Raw genomic sequence first — 19,333 nt, forward strand, 5'->3', positions numbered from 1 at the left:
ACCACACATGGATGTGAGTGCAAGACATCATAAGTCAATTTGATTTTTAGCTTCACTGTGCATATGCACACCCAAGTAAATAAAGTTACAATAGGGAAGCCTCCAAGTAAAGTCCTGTTATAAGAGAATAATCTATTCTTTCCCAGAGTACAACAATTCTTTCATTTGTGATGCTAAGACTTAAGCAAGTCATCCTAAAGCTGTAGGCATGTACTGGCCCAAGTCCCAAGAAGAATAGGCAGCCTTAGTAAGAAATGAAAATCAGCCTCCCTCCTCTCCCACCTTGAGAAGACCCTAAAATTGATACTACTTCTCTTGGGCAACTAGCTTGGGTGAAATTGATAATCATCCTTTTCCATATTCCCTTTTTAAATTCTGAAAATAGTCAAAAAGCAAGTGAAAAGAATTGATTAGGAATGGAAATTGGGGGAATGATGGAGTTGAAATAGATCTAAAAGATCATTTTACTCTTCATTTCTTTGAGTAGAATGACCACTTTAGAAAATGTTTCCAATTCCTTTTCTAGTCCACACCCTCTCCTGTATAATTCCTTCTCACACTTGGAATTAGAATGAAAGAAATGTTTGGGGAAGGGGGCATTTTGGGGTACCTATGGATGATCAAATTGGGAAAGGATATAGAAAAAAAAATCCTGTAAATGTTTAAATGATTTGAAAAATGTGCATGTTTGATGTAAAATCATGCAAATGATTAGAATGGTTTGGTCCTGTTAGGATCATGGTCTATTAGGAGTAACTCTGCTCTGCTGTATTTTAAATCATTTATGTTATCAACTTGAAAGTTTTCTAGATCCACAGAAGCTTTATTCTTAGCCTCTTGTTCTCTTTCCTGAATAAACTTCATCTAGGAAGAAGGGAGAGAGGAAAGGAAAGAAAGAAGAAAGAAAGGGACGGATTAGCATGGCCAGGATGAGAAGAACAGGGCCAGGTTGTATACAGACTAAGTTTTTGCAAGGTTGCTTATGTGAGAAGTTATGAGTGTGTGTGTGTGCAAGTTTCTGAATGAATGTGTCCATTGTATGAAACTGAATGTTGTAAGCTGATATACAAGGTTATAAGTGTGGAAGATTCAATGTAGGTGGCTTATTAATGGTAGAAGACATCAACTGTTCCAAACTACACCTGTGATCATTCCTGCCCTGCTTTCTCATAACCAGCACTAGGCATTGGCCTTCACATTAAGGCAACACCCTTCACCTGGCTGAGGAATCCTGACCAGGCTGCTTGTGGCCTACATGACAACACTAGAGGGGGTGTGAGGGAGGTGCAGCAGTTAGTGCTATCTCAGGCTGTGGGTTTGAAGCACGACAGCCAGGAAGTGAGACTGACAGACAAACGGAAGGGCGGGTAGAAGCCAAGAGCACGGCTCCTTTTTGGGTTGGTAGTTGTGGGTATGGGTCAGGGGGCCAGAAGGAGCTGCTAGCCTGGCCAGACAGGCCTGGGCATGATGCATGCCCAGAGGCAGTTGGCTGCAGCTGCAGTAAAGGCAGAAGTCAAACGGCATGAGCTTGCCAAGCGGAACTTGAACCTGCTCAGAAAGTTGGCAGAGAAGGTAAATGATCCACAGCTCCGGGAAGACATCAGGACCTCACTGGACAATGTTATAGGTGAGAGTGGTCCTTGTGTCCAACCTGATGGTATTTGAAGATCTGAGGAGGGGGGCTTTGACCTGTTCAGATTTCACAAATGAGTTAACTTCTTCCTCATCTCCCAACACAAAAAGGACTCTGGGGGAAGGAGTACTACTAAGGTTGGGGGAAGAGATAGGAAAAGATTCACTTGTCTCTAATAAGTCACTAATGAGATGACTTTCAGGAATGGGAAAACATGGACAGTTGCTGGTAGTAGCTTTAAGTGACCTATTTCCTTATCTAGAGAGATGGGGACAGGAAGAGGCTTGAGGTGAGAATTCTGGGGCAAGATAATTTGATTCCCAGATTTATTCCTAGTACCCACTTGCTGAACTTGCTTCCACCATTAGGGAGACAAATATGTGTATATATATATATACACAGATTCTTAGACATGTATATTGTATATTTAGACAGTGATAGAGTGTCAGAGATGCCGAAGCACACTAGTTATGGACATATAAACTCACCAATCTAGAACCCCCCCCTTCTTGTCTTCTGTCACTTTTCCTCAATATTGTCTTGTTCCTGTCTCCCCACCCCAGCTTCCGCTTCACCTCATTAGCACTGTTACAGCAAGCAATGACAACATAGGGAGGAAGTGTTGCCATAGCAATACCATCTGCCACATCCTTCTGGCCCTTTTCACCCCCCAAATCCTGTGGTGGGGGCCTAAGATGGGAGAAAGACATAAGCAGTAGTGAGTCAACTACAGAACTCCACACTGCTTCCATCAACAGAGCTTGGCTCTTTGGACTCTTAAGTTCTTTGGCCTCCACATTCGAAAGGTCAATGAACTAACCAAGAACAAGCCAAGTTTAATTTAGGTTGAAGGTGGGGACAGGATTAGAGAGGGGAGTAAAGTGAAAATCAGCATAAACTTCAGCCCACTTCTAATTTACTTCATTTTTCTCTCAACTGTCTGCCTTTGTGGTTTTCTGTCGCCTAAAGGAGATGAGGGCTACTCAAGATCTTGGTCTTTGCCCAAGACCATTTTTTCTAGAGCTTATTTTATAAACAATGAGGAAAAAGTAGGAGGAAAATCTACCATCCACATGTTTCCCACTGAGATTGCTACTTCGATTCTGTTACTGGTCTTGTTGGCCCCTGGGTGGTGAGGATGTTGGTCGTTTCTCCTCTCCCCCTCTACATTATCACGGGGCACTGTTGCATTTCAGTGACAGGCGTAGGAGCTTCAATTGGAGTGGTAAGAGTAGGTATATTCCCCCAGGGATATTCTGGACACTGCCTGGTGAGGACGTATGCCTGGTCAGGATATTAAGCTCTGCCCCTTTCAGCAAAGAAGGGAGGGGTTTTGAGTGGGTTGTTATGGCAATAAACAGGCTCTGTCCAAAAGAAAGAGGAAAGACATCCATCACTGAGGAGGCTCCCTTCTCCGAAATTCCCTGGCTATGGTTGGGATGTGACAATTCCTTAAAGATATAGTTGTACCTATTATGCAGAAAGAGAAACCGAGGACCAAGGATAGGAAAATAGAATGAGGTGACAACTCCTCTACCCTCATTCCCTATGGATAATCACAGAGAACCAGGTGTACAGGCGCCCGTGTCCAGGAGAGGGCGACATCTCGGCTTCTCCAAGTCCTTTTGCAAAGCGGGGAAAGCCGACCCCTAGGTTGGGCGCTGAGGGAGGTAGGGTACAAGAGCAGCTCAGAGAACAGATTCCCTCCTCCTCCCCAACCTGGTCCCCGTTTAGTTCCCAATACGGGCCCCGCTCGCCGGCGGCTCCTGCCTCCAAGAGCCGCCCACGGCAACTCTTATTATAGCCCAGGCTGCGTCAGGGGGAGGAAAAGAAAGAAAAGGAAGATGGGGAGGATGTTTGGTCCCCAGGGTTCGAAGGAGGGATCTGGAGAGGCTACGTACAGTCCCTGCTGCATCCTGTCCCGAGGCCAGTGCCTTTCCCCCTAACTCCGAGGTGCCTACACGAGTGCGCGGGGCCCAGGGTTATTCACTTTGTCCCTTTTCTAGGAAGAATATTAATCCTCTGATTTAGAGTACTAGGAGATTTATAGACTCCCCTCTCTACTCTACTCCCATTCTATTCCCCTTCCAAAAAAGTCCGCAAACCTAAGGAAAATGGGAACCCAGGAGTTTTCGGCTCCACTCCCTAGGTTAACGCCATCTTCCTGACAAACACACTAATGTACACGCCTACGTTGTTGGGGAGCAATACCAAAGTGGCGTTTTCTTCACCCCAACTTTTTCATCAACCACCTGTTCCTTTCCCTTTCTCCAGAGACCCTCTTTGATTTCCCTTCCTTCCACTGATCCCTCTACCCATTATTCCCGCTGTTTCCCGGGTACTTTCCGAGCCACGGTTGCCATGGCTACAGAATGCATTTTTGTAAGAGTGGAGGGGTGTAATGGCACAGATTTACACCCTCCTCTCCGCTGGGGAGTCTTGGATTGACTGGCGTCCTGGAAGGGAAGGCCCCCTCCCTTCCGCCAAACAACTTGGTGCCCCGTTCCGTGTCCTCGGGGGTAGCGGGGAACTGAGAATGCCAAATGCCAGGACAGGTTTAGGACTGGGTAGTAGTAGTCTACATCGCGAGGGTGAAAGGGAACTCAGGATTTATCGTAGGAATCATTCCCATGCACTCGCTTTACTGAAGGAGAATACCCGAAGTTCGGCTCGAGGTCCTCACCTCTTAGGTCTCTTGGGAGAGCAGGGTCGAGAGGCTTCCCAGCTTCGTCCTTCAAAAACCGTCTCTTCCCCCCCGAATTGGCAAAGGGGCAGAACTGATGCTTTTTCGCGGTTGTAGTTACTGACCTTCCATCTACATTCACGGAACCCCTTTCCTCACATCCAGCTGCTCCCAGAAGGGGAAAAGCGGGGAGTGGAGTGGGGGGGGCCATGACTTAGTCTGTTTAAATCCAGTCCGAGATTTGGGGAGGAATCCAGTCCGGGGCTTAGGAGGGAAATCCAGTTCTGGATTTCGCACCGTCCATTTAGACAGCCGGGCTGGTGTGTGTGTGTATGTGTGTGGTGGGGAGGTAGGGGGGAGATTTGGTTGGGAGGGGGGGGCGGCAGGGGGCCGCCTCCTCCTCAGTGTGAGGGGAGCACCCGGATACATCGCGCATCCGGACCAAGCCGAGTCCCGGTGAACCCCCGCGAACCCCTGGACCCTCGCCTAGACCCCAAACCCCTCCCTCCCCTAGACCCTCCGGCCCCCATCATCCTCCCGCATCCTCCTGCATCCTTCCCCCCACCGCCTTCTCATTACATCTCCATCCTGCATCCTATCCTCCCTGCGCCCCCGCGTATCCTCCGCATTTCCCTCACCCCTTACATCCCCTTCATCTGGACCCCACCCCCAGTCCCTTTCCCCTGATCTCCATCCTCCACCCTTCTCCTGAGCACACCCCCAACCCGCCAAACCTCATCGCCCCCGCACTCTGTCTCTTCTGCCTGCCCCCTTCCCTGGCATTCCTGTTTCCCCCACGTCGCCTATTTGCCCTGTCCACCCCCTCCTACTCTCTCAAGCTTCCCCCTTCAAGACTCTTATCTCTGCTTCTCCTCACGGGTTGGGGGATGCGAGGTTACGCCCTCGCCTCCTGAGAGCCGCACTAAAGGTCCCGGGCCTCGGAAAGGGTTGGGGGTGCAGGGTGGGGGGCATGGAGAGGAGGAGCCCTGTGTGATGGGAGGGGGGCGCTCTCCGAATAGGCGGAGGCGGCGGGGACCTAGGAGCCTGGGCGGGGGTTGAACAGGGGACTGAGTCCAGCGGCAAGCACGCAGAGCTACCCCATGGCCGGGCCTCCCTGAGCCAATTTGGGGGAAGCCCCCTTCCCACCCCAGCCCGGGGGTTTCGGGGCCCCATGAGCCGGGGTGCGGGCGCGCTTCAGCGCCGGACAACGACCTACCTCATCTCGCTGACCCTGGTCAAGCTTGAGTCTGTGCCTCCACCGCCTCCCTCACCATCAGGGGCTGGGGCCCCGATAGTCAGGGCACCAGAGGGAGGAGAACCTGGAAGCCCTCGGGGCGCAGATGAGGCCGGCAAGAAGCGGCAAGAACGTCTCTTCCACCGGCAAGATGCTTTGTGGATCAGCACCAGTAGCGCGGGGACAGGGACGGAGACCCTTTCCCTGTCCCCTGCTCCAGCCAGCCCAGCCTGTCCTGTCTCCCCTGCTCCTGGTCGCCGCCTCTCTCTTTGGGCCGCCCCCCCAGTACCCCCAGTCTCCGGGGGACTGAGCCCGGACCCCAAACCTGGGGGGGGCTCCACTTCCTCCCGGCGCCCTCTACTCAGCAGCCCAAGCTGGGGGGGACCAGAGCCAGAGAGCCGGGGTGGGGGAGGCGTCCCAGGCTCTTCTTCCCCCCACCCCGGCACCGGCAACCGTCGACTCAAAGTGGCACCCCCCCCACCTGCCCCAAAGCCTTGCAAGACGGTAACCACAAGTGGGGGCAAAGCTGGAGGGGGAAAGACTGCAGGGAGTCGCCTATCATGGCCGGAGAGCGAGGGCAAGCCACGGGTCAAGGGGTCAAAGAGCAGTGCTGGGGCCGGTGCTCCAGCCGGAGTTGGCACTGCCGTCGGAGCAGGTGCTGCGGCCGTCCAAGGGGCTGGAGCCCGAGGAAAGTTGTCTCCACGAAAAGGCAAGAGTAAGACGCTGGACAACAGTGACTTGCACCCTGGGCAATCCGCTGGCTCTCCTCCTCCTCAAGCGACCCCTGCAACTCCAGCTGCCTCTCCAGCTTCCTCTGCCACCTCTCCCGGGCTTCCCCCAGGGCCTGCACCTCCTATCACTCTGGAGCCCCCTGCACCTGGGCTGAAACGGGGCCGGGAGGGGGGTCGTGCCTCCACCCGCGACCGGAAGATGCTCAAATTCATCAGTGGCATCTTCACCAAGAGTACCGGGGGACCTCCAGGTCCAGGGCCATCTCCTGGACCCCCAGGCCTCACCTCCAGCAGTGGGTCCCGTGAGCTGCTGGCCGTAGAGCTTCGTGCCTCCCCGAGTGAGTAAGGCTAAGGAAAGGGAAGGGGGAGGGGAAAAAAATTGAATCATAGGGCATGAAATATGTCAAGGCTAGGACCTCAATTTAAAAGCTTTGCAAGCCCAAAAGACTTATATAAATGTCAGTTATTATTATTCTAACTCTAACAGTACAACCTGTAAGAGAAGTTTGATTGAGAGTATAGGCCTGAAGGAAAGAAATTGGACTTTAAGGACATCTGGGCTCTTGCTCACCCCTTGATGACCTCTCAGTGTTTGACCATGTGTGGAGGGATGCAACAGGAACTACTGGGTGTCCTTTGAAGACTAGAGGAAATGAGAGCCAGAGTTTGATTAAGGGGGAGTGGCTAACTTGTGTGTCTGGCTATAGGTCCCAAGGAGGATGAATCAAGCCCTCTGGGAAAATGTGTCCTTGGTCAGGGTGAGAATTAACCATCTTTTGCAGACTCCTCCCCCTAGGTAACCAGGCATCCCTGATTTCAGCTTTTGCCTGGTACTTAGAACAGAGAAATGGTACTATATGTATTATGTTTGAACCCCCAAAGGGAATTTGGTGAAAAAAATGAGGATAAAGAGAACTGGAAGAAAGTCTGTGATCCTGTGTACTTGGTGCCAGGAGACTCCATAATAACTAATTTGCAGGCAGCCACTCACCTGTACAAGTCCTCCTGAAGAGGGTAGCTGTCGAGTGATATGGCAGGGATTTTGTCTTTTGCTCAATGTCCTGGAAGCAGAAGGAGTGGAATGGAATGGAAGTGTGTGGGCTGAAACTACTGGAAATTGAAACTGCAAAGTTGTAGGGGGTAGAGAGCTGGAGATGGGGGAGGAATATGATAGGGAGAGCCTCACTTCCCACTTACCCTCCCCTCTCCCACAAAGAGTCAAGTTCAGATCAGCTGGGGTCTGCACAGAAGTTCATGCTCTGGTTGTATTTTTTGGGTTGGGGGCTTTGGCTTTATTGGACTTGAGATGGGGATAGGGGCGGAGTGGGTCTGTTCCCTCTCCTGGGAAGCTGTCAGGGAGCGGGGGTGGTGGCCCAGAGTTTGGCTCTGGAGCTGTCAGGAGCAGATGGCTTCAGATCCGCTTGCTCCCACTGCAGCTGCTCCACCCTGGGAACGTCCGGGCCTCCAGTGTCAGGCTGTCAGACACAGGGGACCAGGCGGACTGGAACAAGGCAGGAACAAGGGATCTGAGGGGACAGGGATGGAAGAAGCTTCCCAAAGCCCTTTCCCAACAGCACCTTGTTGTAGCTCATAATTAGAAAGGGTTGATGGTCTCTGTTCCCTCTGAACTTCGCTTTCCTGATTTGTTATTGGATTTGTGACCTGCCCATAGAGGGATGAGGAAGAGAACAAATTTTAGGAGGATGATGCTCCCCAAACCCCCTTGAATTTCCTCTATCCAATTTGCTACTGAGGTTCTGACCTGGAAAAATCCTAGAGGGATGAAAAAGCAGGTGATTTTTTAAAGGGTCTTGGTTCTTTCCTTTCAATTAAGTTTGGAAAGTGTCTGATATGTACATGTGACCTTGAAAGGGGTCATCCTTATCACCGCTATTGAAAGTCTCAGTTTTCTTTCTCAAGGAAATAGAGGTTGAGAGGTTCTCCTTTTTCTCTTGCTTCCATCTTCTACTCAAATCCTGCACCTAACCTCATGCTCTGTCTTCCCTTGGAATCAACCCCACCCCCTCACATTGTAGACTGGTTGCACTCTCCTGGTCCTCTTCTTAGAGAAGGGGCTATCCTGCCCTTAGCAGGCACCAGTTCTTTTGGGCTGGGATGTGGGGGGACACACAGTTGGGGATGTGCTTTAAGGGAGATGCCAATGTGAAGTATTTTTGTCTCTCTGGTTCTGTTGCTAAGCAACCTCTGAGCGGCAGCAACAGCTGTGGGGAAAGCAAGCTTCATGGGGGCGGAGTGTGGACCACTGTCTTAGCATCTTATTCCTTAGCTTTTTCAACTCAAGGGAAGTGACCTATCTTTTTTTGGGGTTAAAGGTCAGAAGGAGGAATAAGCAGGCATAAAGGTATGGGAGTTTACCTGCATGCGTGTTTATGTGTATGTGTGTGTGTGTTTTGCTGAAGTGCTCTCTTTTCATTTCCATGTGGGCTTTGTCTATCAGGTCTGAAAGGCCAGATCTAAACATCTCCCACCTACTCTCTTCTTTCAGAAGCTGTGGTCAATAGCCAGGAATGGACTTTGAGCCGATCCATCCCTGAACTTCGTCTGGTATGTGAGCCAGTATCATTGATTATGGGAAAGATCCTTCCAAGTTTTACTCTCTCCCACATCTCAGCCAACCCCTCACCTCTCTTTCTAGGTAGAAAAGGAATGGTGGATTGTCATTCTTCAATATCTCTCTTTTCATAATCCTATATACTATCATTCCATATCAACTCCTCTTTTTCTTCTATCTTATCCCCATTTAGTTTCTTTCTGTTCTTCCTATGCTTTTCTCTTCTCACCTTCAGGCTTTTCCTTATTTTAGTATCTCCTTCAGCCATTTCCTTAAATAAGGTCTTCTGTAGTCCAAAAACTTGAAACAACATTGTAACTGGTTTGAGAGTGGTTATTTCTTATTCTCTGTCCCTTTGAATAAGAGACTCCATTTTGTGGGTGTTTCTTTATTGAGGTTCACTCTGATCTTTGGGTGATTTTCTCATTTTAGAATCACAAAATCTCATTGCTGAAAAGAATCTTATCTAGTTCAACCTGTATCTGAATAGAAATCCCCTCTATAACACTTCCACTATAGAATCATGATACATCAAAGTTCTAAGAAAAGCTTAGACATAAAATCAGGGGTCCTCAAACTTTTTAAATAGGGGGCCAGTTCACTGTCCCTCAGACTGTTGGAGGGTCAGACTATAGTAAAAACAAAAACTTTGTTTTGTGGGCATTTAAATAAAGAAACTTCATAGCCCTGGGTAAGGGGGATAAACGTCCTTAGCTGCCGCATCTGGCCCACGGGTCGTAGTTTGAGGACCCCTGAACTGGATTCTAGTTCAATAAGCTTATTCTACAAATGAAAAGACTGAGGTCCATAAAGATGGAGTAATTTGTCCAAGATAACATAGCTAGCAAGTGATGGAGCCGGGACTAATCCTCAAGCTTTTTGACTTGAAGTCCAGTGTCCATAGGTTCTTCCAATACACTATGATGCTTTCTTATCTTCCCATGCCTTCTCCCAGGCTCTTATTCAGTCTCCACATTATGTCTCCTTGGATGATTGTCCACTGTCAATCATTTCAGATTCAACAAGGATAACATTTTCCCACCATCCCAGACCCCAAGACTATGTTCTTAAACCCTTGAGATCTTTGTTCCACCTGTGACTTTATATCATTCCCTTATCCACAGGGGGTACTGGGTGATGCCCGGAGTGGGAAGTCATCGCTCATTCATAGATTCCTGACTGGTTCTTACCAGGTGCTAGAGAAGACAGAGAGTGAGTCCTTGGGAATTAAAAGGGATTGGGTGGGAGAAAGGGGTCAAAAAATCTTTGAATCAAGGGCCAAACTATACAACCTTCCCTGCTATCACCCTAATAATCTTTGACAGGTGAGCAACATAAGAAGGAGATGTTAGTGGATGGACAAAGTCACCTGTTGCTGATCCGAGAGGAAGCAGGGGCACCAGATGCCAAGGTGAATAGGGAGGAGAAAGCAGAGAGGAGACTGGGTAATAGTCAGACTTCTGAGGAAGCAATTTGAGGTAGGATCAGAGATTGGAGGTCATCTTTTTCTTGCTTCAGTCCTTCTCAGTTCTCACTTTTGGTAGAGTCTTGGGAATTATGAGGAAGGATTCCTCTTTTTGCCTGACCCCTCATTTGTCTCTCATCCAGTTCTCAGGCTGGGCAGATGCTGTCATTTTTGTCTTCAGCTTGGAAGATGAGAACAGTTTCCAGGCTGTGAGTCGTCTCCATGTGCAGCTAAACTCGCTACGTGGGGAGAGTCGGGGAGGCCTGGCTCTAGCACTGGTGGGGACACAAGGTAAAAAGATTCTGGGGAAAGGGCAGACCTGTAGGGAAGGAACTGAAAAATCCAGAGGAGTTCCAAGTAGTTGCTCAATATTGAGAGATGTGTAGCCATCTAGAAAACCTAGGAGAAACATGGTTGATGTGTTCAAGTATTTAAAGGGCTGTCATGTAAAAGAGATATTAGATATTAGATTTGCTTGGAATGGCTCTAGAGGCCAAAATTGGGGGCAATGAGAAAAAGTAACAGGAAGGTAGAATTCAGCTCAATAGAAAGAAAAATGTAACATTCAGAGCCATCTATACAGGAAATGAGCTGACTAAATAGTCAGTGGGTTTCCCATCACCAAAATGAAAGGTTGGAGGACACTTGTTGGGACCACTATAGAGAGGATTTCTATTCAAGGCAAGGTGGGACCACATGACCTTAGTTTCTTTATTACTCTAAGATATGGTAATTCTGTGAAAGTCTTTATGGGACAAAAAACAGTAAAGGCAGAGGTAGGAATGTATATTTGCTCACACACCTTTCTCTCCCCACCAGACAGGATTAGTGCTTCCTCCCCCCGGGTTGTGGGAGATGCTCGTGCCCGAGCTCTATGTGGGGAAATGAAGCGCTGCAGCTACTATGAGACTTGTGCCACCTATGGGCTCAATGTGGACAGGGTCTTCCAGGAGGGTGAGAATGATGTATGGCTACCTTGGGAGTGGGACTATTGCATGGATAAGATCTTTGAAGATGTGGGGATGAGGAAAAAGTGAAGAAGTGAGTGACAATGAAAAAGGGAGATTGAAGGAAATGAAGAAAACTTCTTAGAGTCTAGTTTATTGTAGAAAGGCAAAGGGAGCTTGGGGAAGTTGATGGGGCTAATGTGGGAACAAGGAGAGAGTATATGTTGATGAGTGGAGAGCTGGGACATCAGTATGGTTTTTTTAACAGGTCCAAGGTGTGTATGTGTGTGTGTGTGTGTGTGTGTGTGTGTGTGTGAGAGAGAGAGAGAGAGAGAGAGAAACAGAGACAGAGAGCGACAGAGACAGACAGAGCGACAGAGACAGAGACAGAGAAACAGAGACAGAGAGAGACAGAGAGACAGAGACAGAGAAACAGAGACAGAGACTGAGAGAAAGTGACAGAGAGACAGAGAGAGACAGAGATAGAGATAGCCCCTGAGAATGTGAAGAGGCACTGTAGACAAGTGTCAGGTACTATCATGCTTTCCTCCCACCTCCTATAGTGGCCCAGAAGGTTGTGACCTTGCGAAAACAGCAACAACTCCTGGCTGCCTGCAAATCCCTGCCCAGCTCTCCCAGCCACTCAGCTGCCTCCACCCCTGTAGCGGGGCAGGTGAGAGGGATGAGTTGGGGAAAATGACAGGGGACAGGAGAAAGGAGGCTGTGACAATACTGTGTTGGGTTCAAGAGATGCTGGAGAACATGTAAAGGGTAGGGTTTTGGAAATGGTGAGGAAGAGTGGAAGTGATGTTGATTCTAGGTAACACTCTGCATCTCCCAGGTAAAATTCCCAGTCAGTTTACCATTTTTATATGTATATGGGTTTGAGGGAATTCAGGATACTCTTCTGACTCAAATATCTTCTCTCCAGGCCAGTAACGGGGGGCATACCAGTGACTATTCTTCCTCCCTCCCTTCCTCACCCAATGTTGGTCATCGGGAGCTTCGAGCTGAGGCAGCTGCTGTGGCTGGCCTGAGCACGCCAGGATCTTTGCACCGAGCAGCCAAACGCCGGACAAGTCTCTTTGCGGTAGCACATACACTAATCTTACCTTGTCTACAATAACAATCCTTCCATTAGTGTCTCCCTTTCCTGTTCCACCAATTCCTATAGGCCACCAGTCCCTTTGCCCTCTCTTTCTCAGTTCACTCATTCTCTCCATCCCATCCTCCTTTCTTCTCCTGATATCTGCCACTTTTTGTCTCCAATCTACTATGTCTAATAATAGTAAACCGTTCTAGAATCGCAGGGGCAGTGACTCTGAAAAGCGAAGCCTGGATAGCCGAGGGGAGACTGCAGGAAGTGGCAGAGCAATTCCAATCAAGCAGGTGGGCAGATTAGGAAGGATCCTGTGACTGGAATTGAGGGAGCACCTGACCTACACTAGATTGCATCCTAACTTTTCTTTTGGCCCATTTTCATTCTTGCCTCAGAGTTTCCTGCTGAAACGAAGTGGAAATTCCCTGAACAAGGAATGGAAGAAAAAATATGTGACACTATCAAGCAATGGCTTCCTACTCTACCACCCCAGCATTAATGTGAGTGCTCCCCCCTACTCTGCAGTGATCATTTCTCCTCTATAATCTTTTAGAATTACCTGGACAATCTCAGTCAATTGCAGTTACCTCCCTCTATAAAATCTCCCCTCTCCAGACCCTATGGTTTTCATTAGCTTCTGTTCCATCCTCTAACTAATCTCCAATGTGTAGTATAGAAATGCTTATGTTTGAAGGAAAGAACTGGCAACTTAGAGTCAGGGAAAATCTATAGTCAGGAAAAATTTGCCTTTAAATTCCATCTCTGACATTATAACTTATTATCAACTAGAATCTTTATTTTCTCTATTCATAAAATGGGATACCTGTAGTGTTTACCTTTCATGGGGTTTGAGGAGAATCAAATGAGGTGATGTTCAACCTTTTCGATCTTTCAGGTGCTAGTTAAATATCAAATTACCCTTATTTAGATGTTTTCCAGCACCCTGGAAGTTTACAGTGATGCCGACATTTTCTCTTGTCCCTTGTGGGAATCTTCTGTCTCTCAGGATTACATCCACAGCACCCATGGAAAGGAGATGGATTTGCTTCGGACAACAGTAAAGGTACCAGGCAAACGACCTCCTCGGGCCATCTCAGCCTTTGGTCCCTCTGCCAGCATCAATGGGCTTGTCAAGGATATGAGCACTGTCCAGATGGCTGAAGGCACAGGTAAGGAGGGTAAGGTCAGGGAAGAAGGGGAAAGGGAAAAGATCTTGGGAATAGATCAGTAGGGAAGTAAGGTAGGGAGGGGAAATATGAGGGATAAATGAAGCAATGGGAAGAGGGGGGCAGGTAAATGAGGAGATATAGGCTGGGGAGGGATGAGAAAGAGAGGTAGTAAAAGCAGGAGATGGGGGGGGGGGAACCAAAGGATGAAGGAATCTTAATGGCGAATTTCCCTTTCTTCCCTCAAATTCTTTCCAATTAGCAGACATTCCCACTCCTACCCCTACTCCCAGCCCCAGTTCCCTGCAGCCACCCCAGGACCAGACAACAAAGAATCTACTGAAGCCAGATCGGAACCTGGCCCGAGCCCTCAGTACTGGTCAGTCTTGCCTCTTTCCAAAACTAAATGCTCACTTCTGGCCAAAATGGGGATAGGAATGGAAGTTGCTGTAGTGGAGCATCCTTGAGAAAGAGGGAGGAATATAGATGAGAGAGATGCATATTTATTTATCTGAGAAAAAGGGGGAGGAGGGTGTCTTTTATGGAAAAAGATTTTTTTCATTATGAAGTGGGCAAAGCTAACTCAAGGGAAACTGAGTCAATTATGTATTCCCCCCAAAGACTGTACACCATCTGGAGACTTAAGCCCTCTGAGTAGAGAACCTCCACCTTCTCCCATGGTAAAGAAACAGAGACGGAAAAAACTGACCACACCATCAAAGACAGAAGGCTCTGCTGGGCAGGCTGAAGGTGAGGCCATGGTCAGGCAGTCTTAATTTTTACTCCCACCTGATTGGAGGTCCTGGGGTGGTGCAGAAAAAGAGTCTGACCTGTGTTTTCTTTTGCATATTTTTATATCAATATAAACATTTTGGTAAAAGAAAAATGGGCATCCCTCAGCCCCTGCCCTTCTCCGCAGTGAACCCACAGCTCCTGCCCCTTTCTTTCCAAATGACCCCCATCTTTCTCTTCCCAGCCCTCCAACCTCAGTTCTTCTCTCCCCAAAGCTCACTGAGATCTTAACCCTTCCTTCCTGCTCCCCTTAGTATCTGTTCCTCTTAATTCATTACCTCATACTCCCCCTCACTCGCACACCTTATTTTCAGCCCCTGTTGCTCAGGGCCTGGATTCCAGATCTCCCTACTTTCACTGCTCTCTGCTTTTTCTCCACTCTGCTCTGGGGCCACTGACCTTTAGTTCTGCTTTTTCTCCCTATCTGTCTGTCTTTATTTTTCCCACCACCTTTGTTTACCCTCTCCTTTCCTTTCCTTTTCTCTCCTCTTCTCTTCTCTCCTCTCTTTTCCTCCTACTCTTTGTTACTCTTATTTTCTCTGTGTGTCTATATCTGCCTCTCTCAATGTCTCTGTCTCTCTGTATTTATCTCTGTCTCCCCCCATCCCCTTTTCCCCCATCTCTTTTTCTCTGTCTCTTCTATCTCTATTTCTCTTGTCTGTCTCCTTCGCTTCGGGAAACCAGCCAAGCGCAAAATGTGGAAACTAAAATCCTTTGGTAGTTTAAGAAATATTTATAAAGCAGGTAATAAAGTGGGGAAATTGGGAAGGGCATTCAGATGGGGTGCAGGGGTTGGGGTGCACTTGCTTCCCCTGCATGTGCGTGGGCTTCCTGCTCCCCCATTCTTCTTCCCCTCTCCCATACTGCTCCCATCCCCACCCTGCAGGGGTCCTGGGATGACCATCTAGGGAGGTGGGGAGAGGGTTTGGGGAGAATAGTGTGTTAAGAGTTATATCATCCTGTCCTACCCTCCCACTCAGAGGAAAACTTCGAATTCCTGATTGTATCAAGCACTGGACAGACCTGGCATTTCGAAGCTGGGAGCTTTGAAGAGCGAGACTCCTGGGTTCAAGCTATCGAGAGCCAAATATTGGCCAGTCTGCAATGTTGCGAAAGCAGCAAGGTCAAGGTGAGGACAGAAGAGGGAAGGTAAAATAGAGGAGTCAGTGCCTGAGGAGGGATTCTTAAATTGTGGGAGGGGGTTGAGGAACATATCTCACAGAAAGAACTATTAAGAAAAGAGTTTTGAATTTGTGGTTAACAAAAAAAAAGAATCCAGTCTTCGATAGGCACTCTTGCCTCTTACAGTCAGATAAATTTGGATATCGCTTAAACGTGAATCTGTTTCCTCTCCTATAACATAATGAGGGTAGACTAAATGATCTCTAAGGTCCTGCCTCGCTCTGAGTCCACTGAGTCCGATAGAGCCCCTCCAGCCTCAGGCTTAAAGAGAATTTCCTACTAAGTTCACTGGTAACCCCAAGTCTCTTTTCCCTTAGCTACGCACTGACAGTCAGAGCGAGGCTGTGGCAATCCAGGCGATTAGGAATGCAAAGGGAAACTCGTTGTGCGTGGACTGCGGAGCTCCCAGTGAGTGAGGGTGGAACAAATGAGTGAAGGGTGGGGGTCAGGGAGGCTCGGGTTAGGGCATTTGGCTGGATTGGTGGGTATGTTTATGTAAGAAAACAAAAGGACCAGGAAGAGGAATGGGGCTAGGATTCGGGGAAAGGCAGGAAAGGAAAAGTGAATCTCTTTCTTCGAGAGGTGAGGAAGAAAAGAGACCGAGGTCCGGAAAGTTTGAGGAAGGGGCTATCTGACCAACATTGTGACGTTACCCATGGACTTTGTCCTGCCCCCAGATCCCACCTGGGCAAGTCTGAACCTGGGCGCGCTAATCTGCATCGAGTGTTCGGGAATCCATCGAAATCTGGGCACTCACCTGTCGCGCGTTCGATCTCTGGATTTGGATGACTGGCCGCGGGAGCTGACCCTGGTGCTGACAGCAATCGGCAACGAGACGGCCAATCTCATATGGGAGAGCGACACCAGAGGCCGAGCCAAGCCCACGCGGGAATCCTCCAGGTGCAGGCGGTCAGGGAGAAGAAAGGGTGGAAGAGCGGTGGGGAGCAGATGAAATTGGCTTGCGAATGGGGAAGGCAATCTTTGAGGAAGAAGGGGACCCTCTTATTGCCCTCTCCCGACCCCCTCTCTATGTTCACGTCTTCTCAGGGAGGAGCGAGAGTCGTGGATCCGGGCCAAGTACGAGCAACTGCTGTTCCTGGCCCCGCTGGGAGGCCCGGAAGAGCCCCTGGGCCGCCGCCTCTGGGCCGCAGTGCAGGCTCAGGATGTTGCTGGGGTGCTATTGCTCCTGGCCCACGCGCGGCATGGACCGCTGGACAGCGACGTGGGGGACCCACAGCTCCGTTCCCCGCTCCACCTCGCGGCAGAACTCGCTCACGTGGTCATCACCCAGCTGCTAGTCTGGGTACGTGGAAGGGGGGATGGATCAAGAAGCCTTCTTAGATAGCGGAGGAGGGTCAAAGAGGAAAGCGCTCAGAATCCCGAGGACAGAAAAGCGGCTTTCCAGTCCGTCTCTTCTCTGTCCGCTTTAGAACTAGAATCAGACTGGGGGTAGGGGAGATCCGCAGGGATGCAGTCTGCGCTGAGGAGGGACAGGGAGAAGGCCCTCTGAGACATAACTACTCATCTTGAAATCCTTTTAAAATGTATCCGTCTCACTGATCCACTGACCCGGGTTTTCACGATAGTTTCTATTTCCTGGTGGGTGGTTGCTTTGTTGCCCTTCTTCCAAAACCGCGAAAGGAACTCTTCCCGTCTCCTCTTCTTCCCAGTACGGCGCCGACGTATCCGCTCGGGATGCTCAGGGCCGCACCGCGCTGTTCTACGCCCGGCGAGCGGGGAGCCAGCTCTGTGCGGACATCCTGCTGCAGCACGGCTGCCCCGGGGAAGGGGGCAGCGGGGCCACCACCCCCAGCCCCCGGCGAAGGAGCAGCGCCGCAAGCGTGGGCCGCGCCGAGGCTCCCGTCGCGCTGGTATAGCGGCACCACGCGGACAGACACACCCACACTCCCCTACAGCCTGCCCCGACTTCTGTGCTCCGGGAAGGGACCCTACCTGCCCCCCCACACCCCCCAGCCACCGCCACCACCGACCAGCACGGACGCCCTCCTTGTGGACTGTTGGACACAGATTCCCTCCTCCCTTCTCCATGGGCACGTTCCCCACCACGCACACACAACGGACACTGAACCCTCACTCCCTACGGCACCCCCTCTTTCCCTTATCTGTTCCCTCCCAACCTTCCCCTCTCCAAGGGATACAGTCTCCCGCACTCTCCCTAGCCGAGGCACGGAGACCCTTCTGTGCGCATTAACAGCCCGGGTTCCCCAGCCGGACACAACCGATTTTTCTCTCTCCACCTCGGGAACTCTCCGCGTTCCTGCTAGCGTTTGGGAAGGGAGATTGACCTTTGCTACTTTAACACTGGGCTCTTGGACCTACCCTCTGCTGGCTCCTGGGAAAGGGGGAAAAAGAAGTTTGCACTTCAGATCCAGGATGACTCACGCTTCCTCCCCGCCCCCATTCGTTGGACAGTTCGGCCCCCAGAGTCCTATGCCCAGGCTGGCTCCTGGGGAGAGGGGAAGGTATCAAGGTGTTGGGATGGGGGAGGGGGCGCTGGTCATGGGAGCTGAGGGTAATTCTGGGGGATAGAAGGCTTGTTCACGGGCCCTTCCCACTCCCTCCATACCTGACTTCACTGCCCAACAACAGGGGAAGTGGGCAGCGAGGGGCAGGACCCCGGCTACCCATGGGGGTGGGGACCCCAACCCTTTCCGTGAAAGGGACCAATGGGGGGGAGGCTAAAATAAAGATTCCCTCCCTACACACCCACAGCCACGCTCACATCCACCAACGGATGGACTAGGGCTGGGGAGCCAGAAGCCTGGCTTCCTCTCTCCACAACAGCTAGAGAGGGGTGATGAATGAGATGGGGGCTCATGGAACTGGGGAGGAAATTGTAATTTATTGCTTTGTGCCCCCTTGGGAGAGGGGGCTGGGGAGGGGGGAGGGCTGGGACGTGGGGAGGGGGGGTGGGCTGGGGGAAACTTGGGGGGCGGGGGGGGGTGCTCTTGGGTTGTGAGTGTCTGTGACTGTGACTGCCTAACTGTGACTGTCCAGAGCCCCGTGGTGTCCTGAACCAGAGGACACCCCAACCACGGGACTCCCTTCTCCCCCAAGTTTCACCTTCCCCTCCCTCTTGCAGGAGAAGCTCTAGATCCAGCCTCCCGCCCCTTCCCCCACCAGACTCCCTGAAACTTTCCAGCCAGGTAAAGAAGTTAAACCGGCTGGGATAGGTCCCCCATTGGCCTGCCCCCACTTCCCTTCCTCAAGCAGGTCGGGATTTCCTTGCCCCACCCTCACCCCCTTACTCACCATAGCCCCAGAGGCCAGTTGGTGTAAGTGTTTTGGGTATTTTTTGTTTTGTTTTGTTTGTTTTGTTTGCTTTGTTTCCTTTTGTTTTGTTTTGGGTTCTTTGGTTTTTTGGTTGTTTGGGTTGTTTTGGGGGGGTTTTGGCTAAAATATTTTGGAGAGGACTAGTGTGTTTGGGGAGAGGGTGGAAGAAAGGGGCAATGGTAATGATCCCCCCACCATTTGCCTCCCCTGAATCAGGTGGTATGAGTCTTCTTCAAACAATTAAAAAGGCAGTGATTTTGACTGAGGGAGTGTAGCTCTGGTCTGTCTGAGGGCTGAGGGCTGGAACTTTCATATAAAGAATAGAATCTGAAAGTTGGAGGGACTTCAGGGATCATTTAGACTAACCCATATAGGTGCAGGAATCCCTGACACAGAGAAAGAGTCTGACAGATACTTAAATTAATAGTTTTTTAAAAATAATAACCTCACATTTTCATAACATTTTACATTTACAAAATACTTTCATACCTGTTATCTCATTTGATCCTCACAATGATATTGTGAGGAAGATTAA

The 19,333-nt window shown here is 49.9% G+C and overlaps 1 protein-coding gene and 1 long non-coding RNA gene across 6 annotated transcripts; one reads left to right on the forward strand and one right to left on the reverse strand.

Annotated features, from left to right (window-relative positions):
* Positions 1–1,361: 1,361 nt before the first annotated feature.
* AGAP2 (ArfGAP with GTPase domain, ankyrin repeat and PH domain 2) lies at positions 1,362–18,347 on the forward strand. 5 transcript variants are annotated; one of them, XM_031941065.1, is made up of 19 exons: positions 1,363–1,627; positions 8,788–8,846; positions 9,978–10,065; positions 10,179–10,264; positions 10,462–10,609; positions 11,138–11,272; positions 11,829–11,938; positions 12,197–12,355; positions 12,568–12,654; positions 12,760–12,864; positions 13,371–13,533; positions 13,793–13,909; positions 14,152–14,280; positions 15,007–15,066; positions 15,303–15,451; positions 15,822–15,912; positions 16,182–16,404; positions 16,552–16,807; positions 17,175–18,347. In XM_031941065.1, the coding sequence occupies exons 1-19, from the start codon at positions 1,465–1,467 to the stop codon at positions 17,379–17,381; spliced, it is 2,535 nt and encodes an 844-aa protein (XP_031796925.1). In that variant the 5' UTR covers positions 1,363–1,464; the 3' UTR covers positions 17,382–18,347. The 5 variants fall into 5 exon arrangements, with proteins under 5 accessions (XP_023361138.1, XP_031796925.1, XP_031796922.1 ...); XM_031941062.1 differs by lacking the exon at positions 1,363–1,627 and adding an exon at positions 4,754–6,619; XM_031941063.1 differs by lacking the exon at positions 1,363–1,627 and adding an exon at positions 4,754–6,619 and having other exon boundaries at positions 13,796–13,909.
* Positions 2,658–4,555, reverse strand: LOC116419680. The gene is made up of 2 exons (XR_004229956.1): positions 4,317–4,555; positions 2,658–2,997 (listed from the first exon to the last, which is right to left on the reverse strand). It is a non-coding gene; the product is annotated as an uncharacterized LOC116419680 (long non-coding RNA).
* Positions 18,348–19,333: the final 986 nt, after the last annotated feature.

Source organism: Sarcophilus harrisii, chromosome 5 (genome assembly GCF_902635505.1).
Source record: "Sarcophilus harrisii chromosome 5, mSarHar1.11, whole genome shotgun sequence".
NCBI lineage: Eukaryota > Metazoa > Chordata > Mammalia > Dasyuromorphia > Dasyuridae > Sarcophilus > Sarcophilus harrisii.

Coding starts and splice junctions, on each gene's coding strand:
- AGAP2 (XM_031941062.1), top strand. CDS start 5,488: ATGAGCCGGGGTGCGGGCGCGCTTCAGCGCCGGACAACGACCTACCTC. Junction 12,356..12,567: donor GCCGGACAAGTCTCTTTGCG/GTAGCACATACA, acceptor AAACCGTTCTAG/AATCGCAGGGGCAGTGACTC. Junction 14,281..15,006: donor CTCTGCTGGGCAGGCTGAAG/GTGAGGCCATGG, acceptor TCGGGAAACCAG/CCAAGCGCAAAATGTGGAAA.